This window comes from Pan troglodytes, chromosome 2, assembly GCF_028858775.2.
Source record: "Pan troglodytes isolate AG18354 chromosome 2, NHGRI_mPanTro3-v2.0_pri, whole genome shotgun sequence".
Lineage (NCBI taxonomy): Eukaryota > Metazoa > Chordata > Mammalia > Primates > Hominidae > Pan > Pan troglodytes.
Window position 1 is genome coordinate 53752372 of NC_086015.1, and position 25705 is coordinate 53778076.

General features: G+C 51.3%; 4 protein-coding genes across 11 annotated transcripts in view; 1 reads left to right on the plus strand and 3 right to left on the minus strand.

Moving 5' to 3' along the window:
- The window catches only part of RNF123 (ring finger protein 123), a 32160-nt gene extending 27371 nt beyond the window's left edge, over positions 1 to 4789 (plus strand). For 3 of the 5 annotated variants that reach the window (XM_016941102.4, XM_016941100.4, XM_016941101.4), the window contains exons 36-39: positions 3771 to 3913; positions 4060 to 4154; positions 4280 to 4365; positions 4445 to 4789. In XM_016941102.4, coding sequence (XP_016796591.2) covers positions 3771 to 3913; positions 4060 to 4154; positions 4280 to 4365; positions 4445 to 4565 — 445 coding nt within the window. In that variant the 3' untranslated portion in view covers positions 4566 to 4789. Of the gene's footprint in view, positions 1 to 3770; positions 3914 to 4059; positions 4155 to 4214; positions 4366 to 4444 lie in introns of all 5 variants that reach the window. The other 2 variants (XM_016941104.4, XM_054681874.2) reach the window with 1 other exon arrangement.
- Positions 82 to 3024, minus strand: AMIGO3 (adhesion molecule with Ig like domain 3). The gene has a single exon (XM_009445503.5). It carries the CDS (start codon positions 2716 to 2718, stop codon positions 1204 to 1206), a length of 1515 nt encoding a protein of 504 aa, XP_009443778.2. The 5' UTR covers positions 2719 to 3024; the 3' UTR covers positions 82 to 1203.
- Positions 3162 to 7306, minus strand: GMPPB (GDP-mannose pyrophosphorylase B). Of its 3 annotated transcripts, XM_516466.9 has the most exons (9): positions 6863 to 7306; positions 6657 to 6737; positions 6519 to 6567; positions 6237 to 6379; positions 5861 to 6019; positions 5697 to 5775; positions 5496 to 5623; positions 5230 to 5412; positions 3162 to 5148 (listed from the first exon to the last, which is right to left on the minus strand). In XM_516466.9, exons 1-9 carry the CDS (start codon positions 6989 to 6991, stop codon positions 5017 to 5019), a joined length of 1083 nt encoding a protein of 360 aa, XP_516466.1. In that variant the 5' UTR covers positions 6992 to 7306; the 3' UTR covers positions 3162 to 5016. The 3 variants fall into 3 exon arrangements, with proteins under 3 accessions (XP_516466.1, XP_009443776.1, XP_009443777.1); XM_009445501.5 differs by having other exon boundaries at positions 4759 to 5412; positions 6863 to 7280; XM_009445502.5 differs by lacking the exons at positions 5496 to 5623; positions 5697 to 5775 and having other exon boundaries at positions 4759 to 5148; positions 6863 to 7275.
- A 275-nt stretch (positions 7307 to 7581) lies between these two features.
- IP6K1 (inositol hexakisphosphate kinase 1) overlaps positions 7582 to 25705 on the minus strand; it is a 62220-nt gene continuing 44096 nt past the window's right edge. For both annotated transcript variants that reach the window (XM_001166017.8, XM_016941112.4), the window contains exons 3-6: positions 21737 to 21947; positions 16334 to 16515; positions 11396 to 11571; positions 7582 to 10948 (exon numbers count right to left, since the gene is read on the minus strand). In XM_001166017.8, the coding sequence (XP_001166017.2) occupies positions 10415 to 10948; positions 11396 to 11571; positions 16334 to 16515; positions 21737 to 21947 (1103 nt within the window). In that variant the 3' untranslated portion in view covers positions 7582 to 10414. The remainder of the gene's footprint in view (positions 10949 to 11395; positions 11572 to 16333; positions 16516 to 21736; positions 21948 to 25705) is intronic.

Here is a 25705-nt window from a genome sequence, read left to right on the forward strand (position 1 = left end):
AGGCAGGACTCCGGAGGGTGTGCCGTCCTGTGGTGGACAGGGCCAGGCCGCCGGGAGAGCTGAACACACGGAGGACCGCCATTGTCTGCAAAGGCTCTAGCAATAAGCATGTGCTACCTTTATTAAACTCTGGAGCAGCGGGGTCCAGGATGGCCATGGGGGCCCCCAGCTCGGCCCCCACACATGAACGGCTCCCAGACCCCCCTTCCCTGCCCCCCTGCAGTGGGAGCAGTGAGATGCATGTGAAGCCAGGGTACCGCCTCAGCCATTAGGCTGAGACCAGTGCCAGCCCTTAAGAGGCTCCTGCTCTCGAGGGACATGGAGTTCCGGCTCGGCCCTCCCAGCTCGGCCATACTCGCCAGGCTTTTCGGGCTTTTTACTGCTGAAAAGCAGGGGTGCAGGCCATGATCCCCTTCACTGTGTCTTGTGAGCCCACAGAATGGGCTCTGCCTTCAGAACAACGGGTGGATGCCCCAGGCCAGAGAGAGCAGGGCCTCTGGCTGGGGCTTAGGCCAGACCACCAGGAACCTCTTGAGGAGCCTTTCCTGCCTGGTGCCTGCCCACCGGACTCTGCGTGAAGTTGTGAAGCTTTCAGGAGGTTGGGTGTTGGTGGATGGAGGGAGTCCCATTTCACCAGAGGGCGGGCTTGTTTCCTCTTTCTGTCCTGGGGTGTGGGCGAGATCTTCCTTCAGAGCCGCCTTCTTTTCCCTGTGGGCCCACTCCCTCCCACCCCCTTGGGAAGGGGAGGTGGCCCTGCGTCAGCTCTTCAGCACCACTCCTCGAGAGCTGCCTCGGCCCCTGAGGGTGGACAGGAGGCTCTGCTACAGGGGTTCTTCCACAGGCTGTAGAAGAACACAGCCACTTCCACAGCTGTGGTGTGTTGAAAGCCACAGGGGCCGGGGTCTCTCAGCCTCACAGGGCATTTGGGCACTAGGAAGTCCGCGGGAAAGCAGGAACTAGCACACCTTGCAGGGCCTGGGGCCTTTGGGTCCTGTGCAGGGGCAGAGCAGAAGGCAGGTTGGGGACCACAGCCCCTGTCTCTACCAGGGAGCGAGAAGGCCCATTGTGTTTCGAGGCCCATACAGGAAGCTGGGGGGCCAGGCACAGTGCTTCCCACCAGTATCTGCCAGTTCTCTGGACCGAAGCAGGGAGCAGGGCGAGCAGCAAGAGGGTGGGGGCCTGGGTGGGGGAGCCCTGGGCAGTCTAGGTCGTCATGGGACCCTCGGAGCCTATGGAGCTAGCGGACTCAGAGCCAGCCTTCAGCTGCAGGCCTCCAGGGTTGTAGAGATCGAATTCCTCAGCTACTGCCAGCTGCACGCGGCCATTGAGGCCCCTCCGGCCTGGCTCCAGAAAGACTACGTGCTTGTGGACGCTGGCCTTGCGGCTGGGTGCGTCTGGCGGTGTGGTGCTGAGTACTGAGGACTGTGCTCTCAGCTCTTGGAGCGGGCTGGGTGTTTGGGGCCAGCGGCGGCAGCGGCAGGCACGGCGGCAGCAGCGGCAGGGTGGGGCGAACAGGTAGAGCAGCACGAGCACAAGGCCCACGGCACAGCCCAGCAGTGTGGTGAAGCCTGTGTTGAAAGCCTCGGGCTCTGGGCGCGGAAAGTGCACGCTCACGTTGTACTCGTGCGTCTGGTTGTGGTGCAGGCGGGACCCAGTGGCCAGGCACACGAAGAGTCCCGCATGCTGCTCCTGTACGTTGCCTATGGCCAAGCTGCCGTCGGCCAGCACCGCGATGCTGCCATCGCGGGATCCTGGCGCCCTGAGAAGCTCCTGCTGCGGCGAAACCCAGGCAATGCGCATGGCCGGGACGCTGGTGTTGCAGTAAAGCCTCAGGGACCGACCCACCAGCGCGTACAGGTGCTCTTCCGGCCGCTCTAGGCCAAGAGCTGGGGCCAACGAGCAGTTCTCAAAGACGCGGCTGTGCTGGAAGAAGCGCACGCGGGACGCGGGTACCTTGAAGGCCAAGCATACGTACTCGCGCGCAAAGTCGCGCACGGCGCTCAGGCCCCGCTGGTGCCAGCGCTGTAGCAGGTGGTAGAGGCGGCAGTCGCAAGGCAAGGGGTTGTTGTGCAAGTAGAGGCCGTTCTTGAGGAAGGCCGGCAGCGCGGCCAGCTCAGGTACGGAGATGTGTCCCAGCCGGTTGGAGGAGAGGTCCAGAGTAAGCAGGTGGGTGGCGCTCAGACCGTGCAGGTGGTCGAAAGAGAACGAGGCGAGTTCGTTGCAGCCCAGGTAGAGATGGCTGAGCGCGCGCAGGCCGTGGAAGGCATGCTCGTCCAAGTGCACCAAGCGGTTATTGAACAGAAGCAGCTTCTCCAGCGCCCCCAGCCCGTCGAGGTCGTGGCGGCCAAGCGCCCGCAACGTGTTAGATGATAGATCGAGCAGCCTCAGGCCGCTGGCGTTGGCGAAGACGCCGCGACCCAGCGCATCTAGTTCGTTGTGGTCTAGGTGCAGGGCGCGCAGCTGGAAGAGGGGCGCCAACCAGCCGGGGCGCAGGCGCTGGAGCGCGTTGTGGCTCAGGTCGAGGTCCGCAGTAGCGGCAGGTAACTCGGCTGGCACGTCCTGCAGCCCTAGGCCAGTGCAGCTTAGCAGGTCGGCAGCGCAGATACATTTGTAGGGGCAGTTGTGGAGCGCACGGGGCGGGAAACCCTCGGAGTCCGGGGTGCCTAACCCAACGCGCAGCATGCAGAGCAGTGCCCCCAGCAGCACCAACCAGGTCATGGCGGCGACCACCAGGGACAGTACAGAACAGCTCTGTGCAGGTCGCAGTTCCAGGACTCACCCTCTTCTGCTCTAGTGCGACATGGGTGGCACCGGATGGCCCTTGCCGAGGAGGCACGGCGGGTTCTTGCCGGCCGACGGCCCCTACTCTCCGGTTCCCAGGTTGTGAGGCGGTGCCGCACTCTTATCCGCGCTCCCTTCGGCTTCGCTAGCCCTCTCCAAGCGAGTTCCTGATCGGCTCCTAAATACTCCCCCCAGGGGCGGGGCCCGGGCTCCTATTGGTTCCCGTTTGAGGAGGCGGGGCGGCTGCATCCCCTTGTGCCCAATGGCCCCGCATGACCGCCAGATGGGGAGCAAGGCCAACCCCAAAGTCCCCGTCGGCCTTTGGCTGGCAGCTCTCCGCCGCTCCTTTTTCCTCGGGGAGTAAAAGGGGGAGTCTGGAAGAATGTCTCCAAGCTGCTGTTAGTGTTTATTTGAAGTGACTTTGAAGGACTGATATATTATGGGGCAGGCGGACTCTCACTATCTTAAAGTGGTTCGCCTGAGCCTTCTTAAAGTGGTACACCAGGCCGGGCGCGGTGGCTCACGCCTGTAATCCCAGCACTTTGCGAAGCCAAGGCAGGTGGATCACCTGAGGTCAGGAATTCGAGACCAGCCTGGCCAACCTGGTGAAACCCTGTCTCTACTAAAAATACAACAATTAGCCAGGCGTGGTGGTGGGCGTCTGCAATTCCAGCTACTCGGGAGGCTAAAGCAGGAGAATCACTTGAACCCGGGAGGTGGAGGTTGCAGTGAGCCGAGATCGTGCCATCGCACTCCAGCCTGGGCAACAGAGCGAGACTCGTCTCAAGAAAAAAAAAAAAAAAAACAGGCTGTGTGGCACCTTACTAGAATACAGGACTTGGGGTTTGGGAAGCAGGGAGACGGAAAGGATGCGGGGGTGGGGGGTGATCATGTACGAGCCATGGCACTCCTCATTGGCAATCCCGATAGAGACTACTTTTAGCCAGGCCCCAAGCCTTCTGACTGCCCTTGCACCCTCCCCTACCTAGGAGAGAGCAAGCCACATCAGTGCTCCTGGCAGATCCCTGCTTCCAGCTACGCTCAATATGCTATCTCCTGGGACAGCCAGAGCCCCCAGCACCTGGCACTGCTCTGCCAGCCCCTGACCGGAAGCGCTTCTCCCTGCAGAGCTGTGAGTGGGCTGGTGGGGCAGGTCAGGGAAATCTGGGGCTGGGTCGGGTCAGGAGCCTTAAGAACAGCAAAGTCCTAGGCTGGGAATATTCAAGAGGCATCACATCCTCAGCTACCTCTGACTTGACACTACCTACCACTCCCCAGATGTGGATTATATCAGTGCCGATGAGCTGGCCCAAGTGGAACAGATGCTGGCGCACCTGACCTCTGCATCTGCCCAGGCAGCAGCTGCCTCCCTGGTGAGTGGGACCACGGTGCACAGGTCCATGCCACTTGAATATGTGTGCACTCCTACACAGGCACAACGGACATCCACATAGCCAGGCATCCAACTCCAGCCCACCCTTCACTCTCCTCCCTGCAGCCCACCAGTGAGGAGGACCTCTGCCCCATCTGCTATGCCCACCCCATCTCTGCTGTGTTCCAGCCCTGTGGCCACAAGTCCTGCAAGTAAGTGGGCCCCACAGCTTGGTGGTGGGGAGAGCAGTAGGTACATGCAGGGCAGTCCTCATCCCCTCCCCTGTTGTAGAGCCTGTATCAACCAGCACCTGATGAACAACAAGGACTGCTTCTTCTGCAAAGCCACCATCGTGTCTGTAGAGGACTGGGAGAAGGGAGCCAATACGAGTACTACCTCCTCAGCTGCCTAGCCCTCACAGCCTGCGCCATCCTGGAACCTCCACCTTTGAACCCAGAGCCAGGCTGGACCCTATTTATGAGCTCCCTTTGCCCTTCTCCTGTATCCCACACCACCACATCCAACCTCCTTGCCTGCCTGTATCCTCATTGGTGGGAGCCCAGCCATGGCCCTAATTGTGCCTGAGCTTGACTTTCAGTCAGGGCCACAGTGAGCATTAAATTATTATTCCATACAGCCCTGGCCCTGGCCCTTCTTGAGGGAGTGGGGTTTGTGGGGTGTGCCCAGCAGGGATCCTGCCAGATGATGTCCACATGAGAAGGCAGGTGTCCAACAGCTTCAGCTTCACCCAGTGCCCCCCAGACAAATAATGACAAGTCAAGTCCAGGGTCTTCTGATGTGTCAGGCCAGCACTCCCCTTGCTGATGGGAAAACCGGGGCTCGGCCAGCCCCACTGCATCCCCTCACATGATGATACGAGGCTCTGGCACTGACTCGCCAATAGACTTGTGGGGCAGCACGCTGGCTCCGTTGAGGTAGAGCTCATCATTAACTATGACGTCCTCACCCAGCACTGTCACGTTCTCCATGCGTACCTCCAGGAGAGGATAGGCCTTGTCAGAGAGGCAGGCACACTCCCCGCCCCTCTCCCCACCCGGCCCAGCCCACAGGCTTACCCACTGACCCACGCGGCAGCGCCAGCCCACAATGCAGGACTCAAGCCAGGAATGGGAACGGATCCGGGCATCCCGCAGCACCGTGCACCGCCGGATACACACACCATCTTCGACCACCACGCCAGGTCCCAGGCTCACATTGGGGCCAATGCTGCAGTTCTGGCCGATGCGGGCACTTGGGTCCTGAGAGCGGTGGGAAAAATACAAGTGGGCCACTTGTCTCCCAAGACTGAGGGGGTTAATGATGGGCTGGGCAAGGGCCTCACCACCAGCACGTTGCCCACAATGCCAGGGCCTGAGCACAGCCGCTCAGGCTGCTTCTGCCTCAGTGACTGCAGGAAGAGGCACATGCCAGTGAGGAAGTCCTTGGGCTGCCCAATGTCCATCCAGAAGCCTGTAGGGAGGGATGCATCAGGGGCCTCAGCCCAGCCACAGACCACCCCCACCCTGTGGCCTCCTTGCCTCACCCTGCAACTCCATGGCATATAGCTGCCCCTCCTTGGCCATAATGGGGAAGACCTCCTTCTCAATGGACGTAGGCTGCAGCTGTGGGAGTGGGCAGCTTGTGAGCAGGGTCATGGCGGTGATGGCCTGCCCCACCCCAGCCCACCAACAGCTGTCTCCTACACACCTGGATGCGCCGCAGCACTGCAGGGCTCAGGATGTACATGCCTGCGTTGATCTTATTGGACACAAACACCTGTGGCTTCTCCACGAACCGGTGAATGCGGCCTGTGTCAGCCTCACACACCACCACACCGTACTTGGAGGGTTCCTCCACCTTGGTCACCTGAATGCAAGGAAGGGGACCTCGGACCTAGTTCAGTGTTCCTAAGCCTTGATACACATGCCGTTCCAGATCTCAAGAGACTCTGCCCCAAGTGCTTAAAGATACATACTGCACAGCTCTGTATCCATAACATCCGAAGGCAGATGAAGGCTAGGGGGCATGGGAGGCTGGGCATGGAGGGTGAAAGTGTCAAGAGAAAGAAGACCTGGCGCCTTACCAGGATGGAGCCCTCCTGGCCATGGTGCCGGTGGAACTGCACCATGGCTTGGAAGGGGAAATCGCAGATCACGTCACTGTTGAGGACGAAGAAAGGGTCTGCAGTCTCAGAGAGTAGGTCACGGGCCAGCGCCAGGGGCCCAGCTGGGGGAAGGGGACAGGTCACCACCTTGCTGGAGGTCTGAGTCCCTGGATTCAGGCTCAGCAGGCCCAGTTCAGGCTGGGTCTTACCCTTTTCCTGGCCTTAAACCCTCCCCCAAGGGACCTTTCTGCCTCTACTGACCTGTCCCCAAAGGCTCCTCTTCATGGGACATGGAGATTCGGATTCCCAGCTGGAAGGAAGAGGCCCCCCCAGTCAGGTTCTACCAGGATGGGAAGTTGGGCGGGGACCGAGAATAAGGGCCAAGAGTCTGTGCCTCACCCTCTGCTCCTGTGCCTTCATTTCCTTCTCCAGCACCTGCGACATGTAGCTCACGGCCAGGATCACGTGGTCCACGCCTGCCTGTCAGAACGCAGGCCGACGGGCGGGCTCAGTCAGAAGGTACGGGAGCCCCTGACCCCTAGTCGCTGGCCATCCCTAGTCCCGCCAGATCCGAACGCGACTCTGATCCCGACCCAGGGTCTTACCGCGGCTAGCGCCTCCACTTGGTGCAGCAAGATGGGCTTATTGCAGAAGTCCACCAGTGGCTTCGGGGTGCTCAGCGTCAGCGGCCGTAGCCGCGTCCCATAGCCCCCCACTAAGATCAGTGCCTTCATCGCGCCTGCGGACGTTGAGGGGGTGTCCCGGGCTCTGAGGTGCCTGCAGCCCGCCTGGCCGGTCCCTGCCGCGCACTCCCAACGCCGTGCCCGGCCCCGCGCCCTTCAGCAACCCGCCTGACAGACTCTGGCTCCACCTCGTCCGCCCGGTCGCCCTGACGCCGGATCCAGGGCCGCCACAACCCAGAACGCGACACCGGGTAGACGGCTGCTGGCCCCGAACTCAGGCCGGACCCGGCGCGGGCAGTGACGCGACCACCGCGGGCCAATCGGCTGCCGCGTACGTGGCACGGCCGCCGGCGTCGGAACGTTGGGGCGCAGCGCTGCGACAGACATAGCCAATGAGCGCCCGAGTACGCCGGGCTGCCATGGAGACCCGGGCCGGGACCCGCGGGTCAGCTGGCCATTGGCGGATCCAAAGGCGGAACTGGCGCCAAGGGCGAGGCCTTGTTCCCTGCTTCGCCGCGGTCCAGCAGCCGCCGGCCCCGCCCCACGGCCCCGGCCTCGCCCCACAGCCCCGGCCTCGCCCCGAGGAAGGGTGACCAGGGAAGGCTCGCGGGCCACGGGATTTTCACAAAGACAGACTCGCCTCCGTTTCTAGCGGCTTTATTTTTGACATACACGACCTCGGACACAAGCGGGGCGGGCAGCGCTAGGTGTACAGAAAGGAGCGGGCTCGGACCGAGCACCCCCTCCCCCGCACGCAAGGTCCAAAGCAAACGCAACTGCGGCGGGAGCCACCGGCGCAGGCCTCGGGCGGTGGAGACAGGCTTAGCTTCCAGGAAAGAGCAGCAGAGAGCGATTCCCAGAACGCGAGGGCTTACAGTTCCCCGGGAAGCAAAAGAACCAGGTCCTTCCCAGGGTTCTCCATTATTTTTTCCTCATTAAAATATATTTTAAGTCAGCACAAACATAACCAAATTGTACAGCTTTAAAGTTCAAAGCAGTCTGCATCTAGGGAACGTGCATGTGGTCAGGAGTGAGCGCGTGAGCAGCGGCTACGTAACTAGCACAGGTGCCAGGCCCCTTGATGGGAATCCCCATGCCCATTGCACAGGCCCAGAGAGGGAGGGGTGGGGTCCCTGGCAAGTTGCTACACTGGTCCCCTTCCTCTTTTAAGCACCACCCGTCCCACCCCACCCTCAGGGGCTGGTGTCAGCTTGGCCCAGGGAAGCACTATAGAGAGGGCTCACCTGAGCACCCCAACCCATGATCCCATGTTGCACTTTGGTCCCAAGTTGGGGCTAAGAAGGCTGGGCCTGGCAGGGACAGGGCTCTCTGGCATGGGGCAGGGAGAAAGCAGTGGCAGACAGTATGCACACACACTTGCCCACTACCATTAAATAACAGGGCTGGGTCTCCAGGTGTCCAAAGTGCTGAAAAGAGGGGCCCTGCTCTAAGGGAGCAGCAGCAAATCCCAGGCCTTCCCACTCTTTGTAGTGCCAGGAAAATACTGAATGTAAGTGGGTGCAGCTTTGCTCGCTGTGAGGAGCAGCAGAATGCGGCAGCCTCTCCTCCCAGAATCTAGGAATCTGGGAGGCACAGGACATCCCCAAAAGGTCCCAAACAGTTCCAGACCCTATGTCTTACCCTCCACCTTACCAGGGAATGACTATCTACACTAATGAAGGGCTACTGCCCCCATGGCTGAAGCCACAGAATGGTACAGGAGAGAAGACCGTAATTTGTGACCAGAAACAGGCAAGCTGTCCCTCCCAGCCCCAAAGAATGGGAACCTGCCCACCAGTGGCACCAGGGCTGGGGGCTAGGAGAGATGGCATCCATCAAGGAGCCCTTAAGAGGCTGCATCTCTAAGGACCAGGAAATGAGTCCATCAGTTACCAAGGCTTCTTACAGCTGGCAGGCTTACCTTTAAAGCCAAACAGGCACTTGCCTAAAGTGACAATGAACAGTGTGGCCCTAGGCTCAAAGGAGAGGGTGCTAACCTTGGCAATGGCTGAAATTGGTGTCACCTCCTGGCCATCTGTTAGAAGCAGCAGATCTGTGCCATTAAGAGCTGGCAGCCAAAATGACTAAAACCATGAGAAAGGAAGGGTCACTCCTCAAGCCCTCACTGCCCCACTCTAAGGGTTGAGGGCCATATTCTAGGCCCACAGAAATGGTGCTGGGTCAACAGGGAAACACCAATTTATTCTGCTATCAGGTCTTTATAAAAAGGCAACACCTGTGGAGGAAGGGCACGGGGCAAAAGCTCACCTCAGAAGTGGGAGTGTTCTGCTGAGGAAAGCATGAAGGAATGAGTATATACTAATGAACAAGGCTACACCCCAGGGGAAGGATCCCAAGGGACAGGGGCTGGCAGCCGGACACATGGACAAACTGATGGACCCAGGACTGATCAGACAAAGCTCTCATTAGCAGAATGTGGGCACCTGCACCCAGGGCCCATACCACGTCCCTGTGAGCAAAAAAGCTTAAAGTTCTCCCTCCAGGCCCAGGGCCAAGAGCGCCTCACAAAGGGCTGCTGCCTTGAACTTGGCCTGGGGAAATGAGACCCTGAGCGGACCACAGCCCTTGAGCCCGGGAGGAGCAGCCCATCCAGCAGCAGCACAGCTGCCGAAACTTGAGGAAGAAGACTCCCACCCATAGCACAAGAACTGCAAATACTGTCTGGGCCAGAGCCACCAGAGGCCCTGAGGCCTGCTAGGACACCGACTATCCCCCACTTCAGTGGGGTGGGAGGGAGTGGCCTTCTTAGGCAAGGGAACTTGGTGAGAGAGGCTGGCTGTTTCAGGAATAGGACAGGTGCCAACCTGTCACGTGCCAACAGGTGCCTGGGGAACCCAGGCGCCGCCCTCTGCCATAAGTTGGCCTCAGCCCAGCTTCATTAATCTAGCCCCATGCTAAGGTCAGACCGAAGGATGGGTCCAGCTTTGTGCAGTCAGCCCTGTGGTGCCCTGAGGGCACCTATTAAAGAGCTAGCTGACACCCACAGCATAAGACTGGAAAGCCCCCAAGAAATGGGCACCCAGAGCCCTCTACTTCTGGGGAACAAGGGAAGAGTGGGCATGGAGGGGCCCTGCACCAGCCCAGGGCTTTACCTTACAATCAGCAGGGCCCTGCAGCCACAGATCTCAAAGTTCTAGACAAGAGAAACCAATGTCCAAGGGCACCCTGTCCCTGCTGCCAAGCCCACCAGGGGCACCTCTTCCTTCCTAAGGCAGCCTGGACACACCAGTCAGAGCCACAAAGCTGAGGAGCCTGGCTGAGAGGGCGTGTGGTCTGCCCTCCTTCACTTTATATATATGGATTCCAGGCTACAGCTAAAAACATTTCTTTTAGTTTACACCAAAGAGAAATATAACCCTTTAAAAGCAAGTCTGTGTGTCCTCACGGCAAGTTCAGAACAATGGTCCCTGCCTGCAGTGGAGAGGAAGGGGTTCTGGGGGCCCAGAACAGGGCCTACTGGTTCTCGTCCCGCATCTGTTCCATGATGCTGATGAGGTTCTCCAGGCCAAACACGTAGCCTCTGTCCGGCCCATCATGCACGGTGGGGTCATCCCGGAAGCCCTTGAATGTGCTGTGTGCAAAGTCAATCATGCGGACATCCACCTTGGGCTGAGAGGAGGGACCCGCCTCGGGGCTGGTGTTGCTGGGGCTGGTGCTGGGGCCACAGGATGACGCCACCTCAGGGAGCACCATGTCCAGGTGCTTGAGACGCATCTCAGACCGGCGGTCCAGGCAGGACTCAGCCCGGCACTCCTTGCCATCATAGATGACAAGCAGGGAACTGGAGTAGAAGCGGTAAGAGGCCTGCCGCTCCAGCACAGCTTTCAGGCCCCGCAGTTTGCTCAGGATAGGCTCAAACAGGTCACGTCGCAGGTCCAGGCCATTGTGCAGATATTGATAGAGGGCATTGCGGAAGCCTTCAATGGAGAGCCCACGGCCATAGTACTTGTTCCTGCAGAGGTAATGCCCTGTGTCCAGCTGGTACACCTGAAACCCCAGGAGGCAGACAGGGTGAGTGCCAGGGAAGTCTGAAGAGCTCACAGTGCCCTGGGCAAACACTGTCTGGAAGGGACTTTGACCAACCTGAGCTTTTCTGCTCACCTATCTAAGTGGAACCAGGCAGGCCACATTCACCCTGGGTTTTCCCATTGCAGAACCAAGAGAAAGCAATACCAGGCCTATGGGTTCCCTGCCCCCAGCTTTGGAGCCCTCCTCCAACATCGGAACATCTTGTTGACAGGCAAGAGTCTTATTTGTCCCAATGTCGAGGCAGCAGACTCTCACAGTGGTCCTGCACCTGAGGCCCATATCAAAGTCAACAGGTAAGGACAGAAGGGCTCAGGAGGACACACTTGGCATAGATGGCAGGCAGGTATGAGCACAACCCAAATCATGCAAGTGGCAGCACCTAGGCTCTGAGCAGAGGTAACTCACCTGCATGCCGCAGACCCTGACGCCCAGCGTGGCTGATGTGCTCTGCTCGCATTTCCGCATCTGCCGGGCTGCCTTCTCAGCTGATGCGTCATCGCCATGCTGCCGCGTGCCCATCTTCAGGTCCAACACGCAGGGGTACTTGAAGTGGTGCACCACGTTCTCAAGCAGGAGGAACTCTGGGCCACGGTCAAGGAGAATGACAACCACACTCACCATCAGCCCCAGCCAGGAAAGCACAACCCAGTTTTTCTATAAAAGGGGGCTTTTACCTAATGCAGTATGTACTTGTCTCAAACTCTCAAATGTGGGTTTCACACCACTGGCTTATTACTTCTTAACCAATAAAAACTGTGGTAAAATATACATAAAATTTACTTCAGCCATTTTTAAGTGTACAATTCAGTGGCATGAAGTACATTTACTTTGTTGTATAACCATCACAACCATCTATCTCTAGAACTTTTCTTTTTTTTTGAGACGGAGTCTCGCTCTGTTACCCAGGCTGGAGTGCCCTGGAGTGATCTCGGCTAACTGCAACCTCTGCATCCCAGGTTCAAGCTATTCTCCTGCCTCGGCTGCCCGAGTAGCTGAGATTACAGGTGCCCGCCACTACACCCGGCTCATTTTTTGTATTTTTAGTAGAGACAGAGATTCACCATGTTGGCCAGGCTGGTCTCGAACTCCTGACCTTGTGATTCGCCTGCCTCAGCCTCCCAAAGTGCTGGGATTACAGGTGTGAGCCACCACGCCCAGCTAGAACTTTTTCATCTTCCCAAAATGAAAAGAGATCCTCTCACCCTCAGCCTCTGGAACAACTAGGACTACAGGCATGCCTAATTTTTTTTTTTTTTTAAGATGGAGTCTCGTTCTGTCACCCAGGCTGGAATGCAATGGCGCCATCTCGGCTCACTGCAACCTCTGCCTCAGGGGGTTCAAGCCATTTTCCTGCTTGTACCCATTAAATAGCACTGAACAGTGACTCCTCATTTTCCCTCCTCCCAGCCCCTGGGAACCTCTAGTCTACTTTCCGTCTCTATACATTTACCTTTCCTGGGTATCTCATAAGTGGAATTATACAGTATTTGTCATTTTAAATGTCTGGCTTATTTCACTTAGCAGAATGTATTCAAGATTCATTTATGTTGTAAGCATGTATCAAAATTTCATTCCTTTTTCTGGCTGAATAATTTTCCATTGTATGTATATATCACAAACTTTTTTGTTGTTGTTTTTTGGTTTTTTAACCTAAGCTCTAGGGTATTTTTATGTTGATTTATTTTTGTTATTTTTTATTTTATTTTTTTTTGAGACGGAGTTTCGCTCTTGTTGCCCAGGCTGGAGTGCAATGGCACTATCTCAGCTCACCGCATCCTCCGCCTCCTGGTATCAAGTGATTCTCCTGCCTCAGCCTCCCGGTAGCTGGGATTACAGGCACGTGCCACCATGCCTGGCTAATTTTGTATTTTTAGTAGAGACGGGGTTTCTCCATGTTGGTCAGGTTGGTCTTGAACTCCCCCGACCTCAAGTGATCTGCCTGCCTTGGCCTCCCAAAGTGCTGGGATTACAGGTGAGAGCTACTGTGCCCAGCCTTATTATTATTATTATTATTTATTTTTATTTTTTATTTTTTTTTTTGAGACAGAGTCTCACTCTGTTGCCCAGGCTGGAGTGCAGTGGTTGGATCCAGAGCTCACTGCAGCACTGACCACCTGGGCTCAAAAGATCCTCCCACCCTCAGCCTCTGGAACAGCTAGGACTACAGGCATGCCTAATTTTTCTTTTAATTATTATTTTTTTTGAGACAGAGTCTTGCTCTGTCACCCAGACTGGAGTGCAGTGGTGCAATCTCAGCTCATTGCAACCTCTGCCTCCTGGGTTCAAGCCATTCTCCTGCCTCAGCCTCCCAAGCAGCTGAGACTACAGGTGTCCGCCACCACCCCCAGCTAATTTTTTGTATTTTGAGTAGAGCAGGGTTTTACCATGTTGGCCAGACTGGTCTGGAACTCTTGACTCCAGGTGATCCGCCCACCTCGGCCTCCCAAAGTGCTAGGATTACAGGCATGAGCCACCGCGCCCAGCCGCCTACCTAATTTTTAATGTTTTTTTTAGAGACAGGGTCTCACTATGTTGTCCAGGCTGGTCTTGAACTCCTAGCCTCAAGTGATCTTCCCACCTTGGCCTCCAAAAGTGCTGAGATAACAGATGTGGGCCATCACACCCAGCCTATGTTATCTTTAGACCTATCTTGCAGGCAATATGCAAACTAAAGATTTGGATACATCCCTCACCATCAGTGAACCAAGGCCCTACTCAAGCCAGCACCTTGCCCAGGCCTAAGAAATAAGGAAGACATCTTGGTAGCACTACTACAAAAACAAGGAAACCAGATTCTAACATTCCCAAATAGGAATCTTTAGAAAAAGCTGGATTTACATTTCTTTTCTCTTTTTTTAGGATGCAGTCTTGCTCCTTTGCCCAGGCTGGAGTGCAGTAGCACAATTTCAGCTCACTGCAACCTCTGCCTCCCAGGTTCAAGTGATCCTCCTGCCTTAGCCTCCCAAGTAGCTGGAACTACAGGCGCATGCCACCATGCCCGACTAATTTTTTGTATTTTTTTTTTTGAGATGGAGTTTCACTCTTGTTGCCTAGGCTGGAGTGCAATGGCACAATCTTGGCTCACCGCAACCTCCGCCTCTTGAGTTCAAATGATTCTCCTGTCTCAGCCTCCCGAGCAGCTAGGATTACAGGCATGCACCACTACACCTGGCTAATTTTGTGTACAGACGGGGTTTCTCCATGTTGGTCAGGCTGGTCTCAAACTCCCAACCTCAGGTGATCTGCCGGCCTCGGCCTCCCAAAGTGCTGGGATTACAGGCGTGAGCTACCACGCCCAGCCAATTTTTTGTATTTTTAGTAAAGACGGAGTTTCACCAGGCTGGTCTCAAACTCCTGACCTTAAGTGATCCACCCACCTCAGCCTCCCAAAGTGCTGGGATTACAGGCATGAGCCTGGATTTATATTTCTGTCTTGCCATTTGTCACTAAATTTGAAACCAGTGAATGAGAGAGAGAGATCTCGTTCACTGGTTTCAAATTTATATATATAAATATATTTATATATAAAATATAAATTTATCCCTTAATAGTTCTATAACCTTCTGCTCAAAACGATCTATGGTCCTAACTCCCTGGCATTTACATACATGTCTTCATTCCAATATATCCTATTTGCAACAATCTTATCTTTGAACTTTTGTGTAAAGGTACAGACTTATCATATGTCTGCCAAAGTCACTGGGTCTCACAGCCCAGCCCTCAAATCCATCTCTGGGTGCTACAGAGCAATCGCATCTTAGCGGATAGACACTCAGCATCACTGTGATGATGAACATTTCATTCTTTTGAAAGTAACTTTTAAATTTGGCCTGAATCAATTCTGTTGCCTGCTATTACCTATAAACATGTGATGGTAAAATATGAAGGAGGCTGCAGAAATATCTCAACACCCTGGAAGCATGGGCTCTGGAATCCTGCCTTGACCACTCACTACCTCTAGGCACAACACTTAATCCCCCTGTGCTTCCACTTCCTCATCTATAACATGGGAATGATGAGAGTTCCTTCCTCAAAAGATTGCTGTGAAAATTAACTATGTACAAAAGGTTCAGCACACTTTCCCTCAGTTTCTTAGAATAATCCAGTTGTTATTTGTCTACTACTTCAAAACACTAACAATTGTAAGAATTCCCATTCTAGGCTGGGTGTGGTGGCTCAGGCCTGTAATCCCAGCACTTTGGGAGGCCAAGGCAGGTGGATCACTTGAGGTCAGGAGTTCGAGACCAGCCTAGCCAACATGGTGAAACCCTGTCTCTACTAAAAATACAAAAATTGGCTGGGCGTGGTGGCACACGCCTGTAATCCCAGCTACTGGGGTGGCTAAGGCATGAAAATCTCTTGAACCCGGGAGGCGGAGGTTGCAGTGAGCCAAGATCGCACCGCTGCACTTTGGCCTGGGTAACAGAGTGAGACTCTGTCTCAAAAAAAAAAAAAAAAGGAATTCCCATGCCATAATACTTTTTTATCTTTTCTGGAGATGAGACAGGGTCTTGCTGTGTTGCCCAGGCTAGAAGCTAGAATGTAGTGGTGCAATCATGGCCCACTGCAGTCTCGACTTCCTGGGCTCAAGCAATCCTCCCACCTCAGAGCTGGGACTACTACAAGCACACACCACCACATCCAACTAATTTTTTTATTTTTTGTAGAGATGAAGTCTCACTATGTTGCCCAGGCTGGTTTCAAACACCTGGTCTCAAGTGATCCTCCTGCCTCAGCCTCCCAAAGTGCTGGGATTACAGGTGTGACCCACCACGCCCAGCTATCTTTAACATTTTAAATCTATTTTATGGTGTTTATCATCAGATAAAAATCTCACCAAAGTCAAATATATCACCTTTAAACTATTAATCCCTTGGGAGGGGAAAACTACACACATGCACACAAGCGCATATGGGCACACACGCAGATCTGTGATTGTGGACATGATCAATATGGTACCACTAGCCACACTAGCCACATGTGATGATTTAAATTTTAATTAATAAAATAAAATTTAAATTAACTGCCTTAGTCACAGTAGCCACATTTTAGCCACTCAGTGTGGCCAGTGGCTACCATACTGAAAAGCACACAGAATTACAGACAGTTCTATCAGACAACACTGTTCTAGACTGCCAAGTTTTAAGCTTCGGCCTTACCAAATCCAAAAGGCAGGAAAAAAACATGTTGATGAAAGTAAACGAAGGAAGAGGAGTCCATGAAAAAGGGAGATTAAACCAAAGAGGGACCCTAGACAAAGACCTCAGCCATAGGCAGAATGGTGCCCCAACACACGACCTATGGACCCAGTAGACACTCCTGAAGGAGAGGCAACGAGGATACTGTAGAGCTTTCGGTCCTTGGACTCGGAGCGCATGCGGCTCAGCTGCTGCTTGTGACAACGCAGGCTCCAGGGGTTGTGGCTGATCTTCTCAGAACTCAAGCCACTGTTGCCATCTAGCATCTGGAAAGGGACCTCTGAGTGGCTGTGCAGCTCCACCTTTGGACTCTTTGCCTCCTGTGAGCTAAGAAGGAAGAACATACACATCACTAAGAAACTCAGGCAAGTCATCCTCTGGGGTCCCGCTGCACAGGGCACAGATCTGTCCACAATGACAGACCCACAGACCCTGCTAATGGGTTGCATGAAGGTCCCATGAGCCAATAAAAATGAGTAAATGTTATGAGTAGTGTTCTTCCTGTGTCTCTTAAAACTATCTTATGTCTCTTAAAACTATCTGAAAAATAACATTTTTGTCAAATTATGTGATGAAAATACCACTTCACATCCATTAGGATGGCTACAATCAAAGAAGAAAGTGGAGCAAGTGTCCAGTATGTGAAGAAATTAGAACTCTCGTACACTGCTGGTGGGAATGTGAAATGATGCAGCCACCAAACAGTTTGGTGGTTTCTCAAAAAGTTAAACACAGATTTATATATAACTCAGCAATTCCATTCCTAGGTATACACCCAAAAGAAATGACAAGGATCCAAACAGACACTTTACGTCAACATTCACAGCAGCACTACTCACAATAAACAAAAGGAAGAAACAAACAAGCATCCATCAACAGATGAATGGATAAGCAGAATGTGGGATATACATACAATGGAATATTATTCAGCAATAAAAAGGAATGAAATTCCTATACATGCTACAACATATATGAACTTGAAAACATTTTGCTAAGTGAAATAAGCCAGACACAAAAGGATAAATATTGCATGATTCTACTCATGTGAGGTAACTGCAAATCCATTAAGACAGAAACTAGAAAAGTGGTTGCCATGGGCTGGGGGAAGGAGGAATGGGGAGTCAGTTGCACAACAATGTGAATGTACTTAATGCCACCAAACCATGCCCAGCCAAGGAAGGAAATTTTATTTCTAAAATAAGTCAAGGCCAGGCACTGTGGGTCACAACTATAATCCCAACACTTTGGGAGGCCAAGGTAGGAGGATCACTTGAGCCCAGGTGTTCAAGACCAGCCTGGGCAACATGTCAAAACTCCATCTGTACAAAAAATTTAAAAATTAGCTGGGCATGGTGGCATGTGCCTGTAGTTCCAGCCAGCTAGCTACTTGGGAGGCTAAGGTGGGAGGATCACCTGAGCCCAGGGGGCTGAGGATGCACTGAGCCATGATCATGCCACTACACTCCAGCCTGGGAAACAGACCATGTCTTAAAAATAAATAAATAATAAAATAAAATAAATAAAACCACAAAGGAGTTTTTGTGAGAAAGCAACTTCAACTGAAAATACTGGAACTTTGCCAACAATTTCATTATGCCCCAACATAAAAATCTTTGCTTGAAGTAACCAACAATACTGTCTATCATACTGAAAGGCCAAGAAAACCAAACTACTGGTGAAGCCATGTGCCCTGCAAATTACAGAGCAAGCCTGCAGCTCAGAGCAGAGGTGGAACATTACGGTAATTTCTTTCTTTCTTTTTTTTTTTTTTTGAGACAGCGTCTCGCTCTGTCGCCCAGCAACTTCAAATGCCACTCTCCTCTCCAGAACTGCAGGCCTCTCCTCTAACTGTGTGGCATAAGTCGCACAGATTCAAGCTAACACCAGGGCTGGTGTGTGCTGGAAATGCTGACCCTCTCCAAGGGTCAGCTGTGCAACACTGGTGAAGAGGTAGTGGCAGAGACCCCATTTCCACCTAACTGAAAGTAGAGGAGCCCACCAGTGCCTCTCGGAATGATAAAACCCTTACTTTCTTCTGGTGAGAGCACTGCTGAGGCCATTCAAAGATGCCTTTTTTTGTGAAACCCTTTAGGAAACAGAAAGGTTGACTTATTTGCCATGTAAACCCAAAGAAGTTCTCTGCGTCTGGATGAAGCCCCCACGGTACTTGGTATCACACCTTTTGTGTTGCAGCCCTGGCTCTGTGAAGAAACAAGCCCCACCCCTGGAATGACGGTCTCTCTGCTAACACATCAGACAGAGGTTTGGTCAGTACAGGTAGAGCTGTCACCTTCAGAGCAGGACCTTGAACCTGGACACAGGCAGACAGTGATGTTATTCTAGGTGATGTTATTCTATACCTTTTCACCAGATGACTCATGAAGCAACCTCTGTACCTTTGGAGGACAATAAAAAAAGCCCACTCTAGACTGGGCGCAGTGGCTCATGCCTATAATCCTCACGCTTTGGGAGGCCAAGGTGGGAGGACTGCTTGAAGCCAGGAGTTTCAGACCACCCCGGGCAACAAAGTGAGACCCTATCTCTACAAAAAATTTAAAAATTAGCTGAGTGCAGTGGTGTGCACCTGTAGTCCCAGCTACTTGGGAGGCTGAGGTGAGAGGGGATAGGATGGCTTGAGCCCAGTATTCAAGGCTGCAGTGAGTCACTGATGGTGCCACTGCACTCTAGCCTGGGTGACAGAGCAAGACCTTGTCTCTAAAAAGAGTGGGGGGAAAAGCCCACCCTAAAGCGCTGTTCAGAGAGAACCATCAATTGTCAGCTACAGACTTGGGGAACATTCTTTGTCACCTGAACGACCAAGTTAGGTCCCACAGTCATTAGTCAAGAAGCAGCCTCTTGGGGAGTGAAGGGGAAGCACTAGAAGAAGTGCTTCTGTGGACTGGAAGCCATCTGTCCAAAGAACGTTTGACATTTGAAGACCCTGCTTACTAAGAAGTGGGTATGAAGCTCTCTCCTTGCATGAAAGATGCAGACCTGGCCAAAGAGGATCTGCTGACTGAGGACATGGGAAATGACACATAATCCACTCAGCCAGTGTCTCATGGGGTACTGTACTTGACATGGGCATGTCCTTGTTCACCAAACTGAGTGAGGAGAACTGGAATGTCCTAGGCCTTTACAAAGCTTCAGGGGCACAGGTATGTAGCATGTATTGGTGAACTGATCTGATATCACAGATGAACTATGTACTGTCTCATCTAAGGAAATTCCCAATTTCAGCTTCTAAGTCAAGTCACAAAAGCATCTTACTGAAACCTTTTTTTCTTGAGACGGAGTTTTCACTCTTGTTGCCCAGGCTGGAGTGCAATGGTGTAATCTCAGCTCACTGCAACCTCCACCTCCTGGGTTCAAGTGATTCTCCTGCCTCAGCCTCCCAAGTAGCTGGGATTACAGGCCCGCGCCACCACACCTGGCTAATTTTTTGTATTTACTAGAGATGGAGTTTCACCATGTTGGTCAGGCTGGTCTCGAACTCCTGACCTCAGGTGATCCACCCGCCTCGGCCTCCCAAAGTGCTGCGATTACAGGCGTGAGACACCATGCCTGGCTCATAATTCTATTATTATTTTTTTATTTTTTACAATTCTGTGGTTTTTTAGTGAATTCACAAGATTGTAAAACATCACCACTACCTAATTTTCAGAACATTTCATGACCCCAAAATCAAAACCATCATCATTAGCAGTCACTCCCTATTTCCCACTACTTCCAGCTCCTAACTACTAACAGAAAGCAACCACTAACCTACCTTTTCTTTCTACAGATTTGCCTGATGTGAACACTTTACATAAATGGCATTGTACATATATGGTCTTTTGTGTCTGGTTTCTTTCATTTAACATAATGTTTTCATGATTCATCCATGTTGTAGCATGTACCAGCACTCCATTCCTTTTTAGGGCTAACATTCCATTACATGGATATACCATATTTTGTTTATCCATTCACCAGTTGATGGACACTTGGGTTAGCCAGAAACTGGAAACAATCCTAATAGAAATAATTTTAAGAACATTTTTCTACAAATTTTGTGGGAATATATGTATTCAATTCTTTTGGGTATATACCTAGGAGTGGAATTACTGGTTTAACTTTTGGATTTAATTTTTTTTTTTGAGATGGAGACTTGCTCTGTTGCCCAGGCTGGAGTGCAGTGGCATGATCTCGGCTCACTGCAAGCTCCGCCTCCTGGGTTCACGCCATTCTCCTGCCTTAGCCTCCCGAGTAGCTGAGACTACAGGTGCCCACCACCATGCCCGGCTAATTTTTTTGTATTTTTAGTAGAGACGGGGTTTCACCGTGTTAGCCAGGATGGTCTCGATCTCCTGACCTCGTGATCTGCCTGCCTTGGCCTCCCAAAGTGCTGGGATTACAGGCGTGAGCCACCAAGCCTGGCCTTTTTTTTTTTTAGAGATGGGGTCTCACTATGTTGCCCAGGCTGGTCTGAAACTCCTGGCCTCAAAGGATCCTCCCACCTCAGCCTCCTGAAGCATTAGGATTACAAGCGTGAGCCACAGCACTCAGCCTGGTTTAACTTTTTGAAGAACTGCTAAATTGTTTCCCAAGTGGCTGCACCACTTTACCTTCCTACCAGCAGTGTAGGAGGGTTCCATTTCTTCACATCTTGTCAACACTTTTATTGTCTGTCCTTTTGATTATACCCATCCTAGTGGGAGTTCATATTAATTCTTGCATGAAATTATCAAGACACATAATTTGAGGCTGGTACAGTGGCTCATGCCTATAATCCCAGCACTTTGGGAAGCCAAGGCAGGCGAATCGCCTGAGGTCAGGAGTTCGAGACCAGCCTAGCCAACATGGTGACACAACATCTCCACTAAAAATACAAAAATTAGCTGGGTGTGGTGGTGCACGCCTGTAATCCCAGCTACTTGGGAGGCAGAGGCAGGAGAATTGCTTGAACCCAGGAGGGAGAGGTTGCAGTGATGCAAGATGGCACCACTGCATTCCAGCCTAACAGCAAGACTCCATCTCAAAACAAACAAAAAAACATAATTTGAACTTACAAGAAAAATCAATTTCCAACACAACGGAAACTAAATTTTAGTTGCAGGGAAAGCATTAATGACTGATATGATTCTCAGAGGTCTGACACAAAAACCATTAGGGAACTCCTGGTTGGACTCATAGCCCTTGGGCTTGGACATCCTGCAGGTCAGAAAGCATTTGGAGCCTCGCTACGAACTAATGTATTTCAACCTTCTGTCCTGTGGGTGGCAAGACATAATGAAAAGCCAGAGAACCTTTTGTCACCAGCACAGGGTGTCCCTGCTTCCAAACGGCTGAGAGAGCTTCACTTCCTCTCTCAACCAGCTACAGCTATACCCAGAAAGAGGCACCACTGGGGTGATGTGACACAGAGAAGAGGCTACACCTGTGTGGGTATCCCAAGAACACCAGTCATCTTATCCAACCTTGACTGTGAGCCCTGCTTCCCCATGATGTGTCAGGACTATGGAGATGTCTTGAGTGCTTGTACCAGCAGGACGAGACATGTACCTCTTACCTCTCAGAGGTCTCAAGGGACAGGCTGGCTTTCTCCTCCTTGTGGTCACTGCCACTGCCTGACCGGTGCAGGCTCCGGCGGGAGTGTTTGCGCCGAGGTTGCTCCCGTTCTGGTGTGTCATCCTGTTCCACAGTCTCACTTTCCACATAAGGATAGGCCACTAAGTTGATGTAACCATCACTGTCCCCCTCAAAACAGACAGATACCACGCCTGTTAAAAAAAGGGCAGTTGGTAAACAAATGTCAACACAGGCCGAGTCTATGCAGCACAGACTGTCGGCACTCACTTTCCCACACAGCATGAAGACATCACCTGCCCTGAACCAACTACAGATCAATGTCGGAACAACAGCCAGCAGACAGCAACTTCCAGAAAATAGATGACCGTCCATCCCCAAGCTAAATCTGATGCTTACCTTTGTTCCTGGATAAGTCTATATTTATTTCCCCTTCTCTTATCTGGCCCTCTCACTTTCAATTACTAATTTTTTGTACCATTCAAAAGAACTGTGTTCGCTAGGTGACACCCACACCTGGCATCACTTAACCCTCTAGTTACTTAAGTGCTTTATGCTGCCATTTCCTGTGTGTGTCCTCCTTTAGATCTAGTTTCCTTCTGCCTGACAGTGTCAGCCAAAGGGACATCAACACTTCTCCCTCCAAGACGGTCCAAAAAAATCTGTGTTCTGCCCACACTGAGCATCAGGCTATCCCAGCCTCACTACACAGAACTTCCACCCCTGGCATCTCGAAGATAAAACATCCTTCTGTTTGCCGTGCTGTATCCGTAATAGTTTTTTGTGCCCATTTTAATCAAACGGGTTGTTTGTAGTGTCTTCTGGATCTTAGTGAGTTAAAACACAAATAAGACCCCTCTCAAGTGTTCTTAATACAATTTAAAAATACATATATCCAGAAACTTGAGGAGGAGGTTTTGAAGGGAAAAAAAAGTAACTTGGTCTCACTTCCACATCCCACCTTTTGTCTGTCAGCTACATTTCTGCTTTTATACTCTCAGATGTACACAGTTGGCTCTATAATCTGAAAATCAGTGAGAAGCATTTATGGTTTATTTTTTGTAGAGACAGGATCTCCCTATGTTTTGTCAATTTCTTTTATGTTGTAGAATAATTATTGGCTTAAAGTTCTTTTTTCTTTTTTTTTGAGACAGAGTCTCGCTCTGTCGCCCAGGCTGGAGTGCAGTGGCGTGATCTCGGCTCACTGCAAGCTCCGCCTCCCAGGTTCAAGCGATTCTCTTGCCTCAGCCTCCTGAGTAGCTGGGACTACAGGCGCCCGCCACCATGCCCGGCTAATTTTTTTGTATTTTTAGTAGAGACGGGGTTTCACCATGTTAGCCAGGATGGTCTCATCTCCTGACCTCGTGATCCACCCGTCTCGGCCTCCCAAAGTGCTGGGATTACAGGCGTGAGCCACCAGGCCCGGCCTAAAGTTCTTTATAATATTCTTCTTCTTCTTCTTAAGAGACAGGGTCCCACTGGAGTGCAGTGGTGCCATCATAGCTCACTACAACCTCGAACTCCTGGACTCAAGTGATCCTCCTGCCTCAGCCTCTCAAGTAGCTGGGACCTCACCTGAGATCAGGAGTTCCACACCAGCCTGGCCAACATGTCGAAACCCCATCTCTACTAAAAATACAACAGTTATCCAGGCATGGTGGTGCGTGCCTGTAATCCCAGCTACTCAGGAGGCTGAGGCAGGAGAATCACTTGAAGCTGGGAGACGGAGGTTGCAGTGAGCCAAGATCAGCCTGGGCGACAGAGCAACACTCCATCTCAAAAAAATAAAAATAAAATAAAATAAAATTGTGGTGTTTGGGCCAGGTTCAGTGGCTCACACTGTAATTCCAGCACTTTGGGAGGCCAAGGCAGAAGGACTGCTTGAACACAGGAGTTCAAGACCAGCCTGAGCAACACAGCAAGACCCTGTCTCTATAAAATATAAAAATAAAAATAAATTGTGGTGTTCAGTCAATAGATCGATCGATAGAAACATAAAATTTGCCATTTAATTCTTTTTTTTTTTTTTTTTTTTGTAGCGACAAGGCTTGCTATGTTGCCCATTCTGGTCTGGAACTCCGGGCCTCAAACAATCCTCTTGCCTTCGCTTCCCAAAGTGCTAGGATTACTGGTGTGAGCCACCATGCCCAGCCATTTAATCATTTTTAAAGGTACAACTCAGTGGGCATTAAGTACATTGACAATACTGAATAACCACCACCATTATCTATTTCCAAAATGTTTTTCATCACCTGAAACAAAAACGCTGTACCCATTAAGCAGTAACTCCCCATTTTCCCTTCCTCCTAGCCCCAGTAACCAAATCTACTTTCTATCTCTACAGATTTGCCTATTATGCATATTTCATATAAGTGAAATCATACAATGTTTGTTCTTTTGTGTCTGGCTTAGTTCACTTAGCATAGTGTCTGCAAGGTTCATCCGTGTCACAGCATATATCAGAACTTCATTCTTTTTTATGGCTGAATAGTATTCCATTGTAAGTATATATCACATCTGTTATGTATTATCTATATTGATGGACACTTGGGTTGTTTCCACCTTTTAGCTATTATGAATGATGCTGTTGTGAACACTGGCTTACAACAATCCATTTGAATCCCTGTTTTTTCTTTTCTTTTTTTTTTTTGAGATGGAATCTTGCTCTGTCGCCCAGGCTGGAGTGCAGTGGTGCAACCTCAGCTCACTGCAATCTCCGCCTCCCGAGGTGATTCTCCTGCCTCAGCCTCCTGAGGAGCGGGGATTACAGGTGCCTGCCACCACGCTCGGCTACTTTTTGTATTTTTTAGCAGAGACAGGGTTTTGCCATGTTAGCCAGGCTGGTCTTGAACTCCTGACCTCAGGTGATCTGCCCGCCTCCCAAAGTACTAGGATTACAGGCATGAGCCACTGCACCTGGCCACAGTCCCTGTTTTCAATTGTTTTGGATATATATGTAGGAGTGGAATTGCTGGATCATATGGTTTCTGTGTTCACCTTTGGGAGGAACTGCCAAACTCTTTTCCACAGTGGCTACACCACTTTACATTTTCATCAGCAATGTTCCCATTTCTCCACATCCTTGCCAACAGTTATTTCCCTTTTTTCTTTAAACTATTATAGCCATACTAGGTAAAATAAGATACCTGGTATGAAGTGGTATCTGATTTTGGTTTTGATTTGCATTTCTTAATGACTAATCATGTTGATGTGCTATTGGCCATCTGTATGTCCTCTCTGGAAAAATCTCTATTCAAGCCCTTTGTGCAGTTTTGAAACTGGGTGATTTTTATTGCTTTCAAAACATAATCAGAAGAATACTAAATTTGGAAAAATAAATATTCTAAGGCTGCTAAATAAGAACAAAGCCAGAAATAAACACACTGCTTTCTCCAAGTGGCTAGGAAACTTTAACAGTCCCAAACACTTTATAAATGTAGCTTCAGCCACCTATCCATCCACATTCAAAACACTGAAGGCCAAACATTCTGCCATAAATATGCCAAAGCCAGAAATAAAACTATAGGCCCTGTCAGCTCATGGAGTCCTTCTAATGCTAAGGAAAAAATCCCTTAAAAGGTAAATGAGCCCTGCTTCCAGATAGGTGTTCTCTAAATTACAACCATCAGAACTGGGACAAGACAATTTAGAACTTCAAGGTGCCTCCCAGGGAAGGGTTGGCAGTCTCTAGCACTGGTTCAGTATTTCCTCACACCTTCCTCCTCTCAAACTGAGTAACAGGTATCTTTAAAGGCCATAATATGAGAGGATTGCTTGAGGTCAGGAGTTTGAGTCTGCAGTGAGCCATGTCTGCACCCCTGCACTCCAGCCTGGGCGACACAGCAAGACCCTGTCTCAAAATAAAAATAAAAAAATAAAAGCCACAGTAAATTCTTAGGATCTACTTTATTTTCTTTGCTTAGGCTACATTTTCACTAGGAAAGAATAAATA

Excerpts from the sequence above, each read along its gene's own strand:
- AMIGO3 (XM_009445503.5), bottom strand. The coding sequence starts at position 2,718 with ATGACCTGGTTGGTGCTGCTGGGGGCACTGCTCTGCATGCTGCGCGTT.
- GMPPB (XM_009445501.5), bottom strand. The coding sequence starts at position 6,991 with ATGAAGGCACTGATCTTAGTGGGGGGCTATGGGACGCGGCTACGGCCG. Across the intron at positions 6,568-6,656 it reads TGAAGGCACAGGAGCAGAGG|CTGGGAATCCGAATCTCCAT; the intron begins GTGAGGCACAGA and ends TCTTCCTTCCAG. Across the intron at positions 6,020-6,236 it reads GCCAGGAGGGCTCCATCCTG|GTGACCAAGGTGGAGGAACC; the intron begins GTAAGGCGCCAG and ends CCTTGCATTCAG.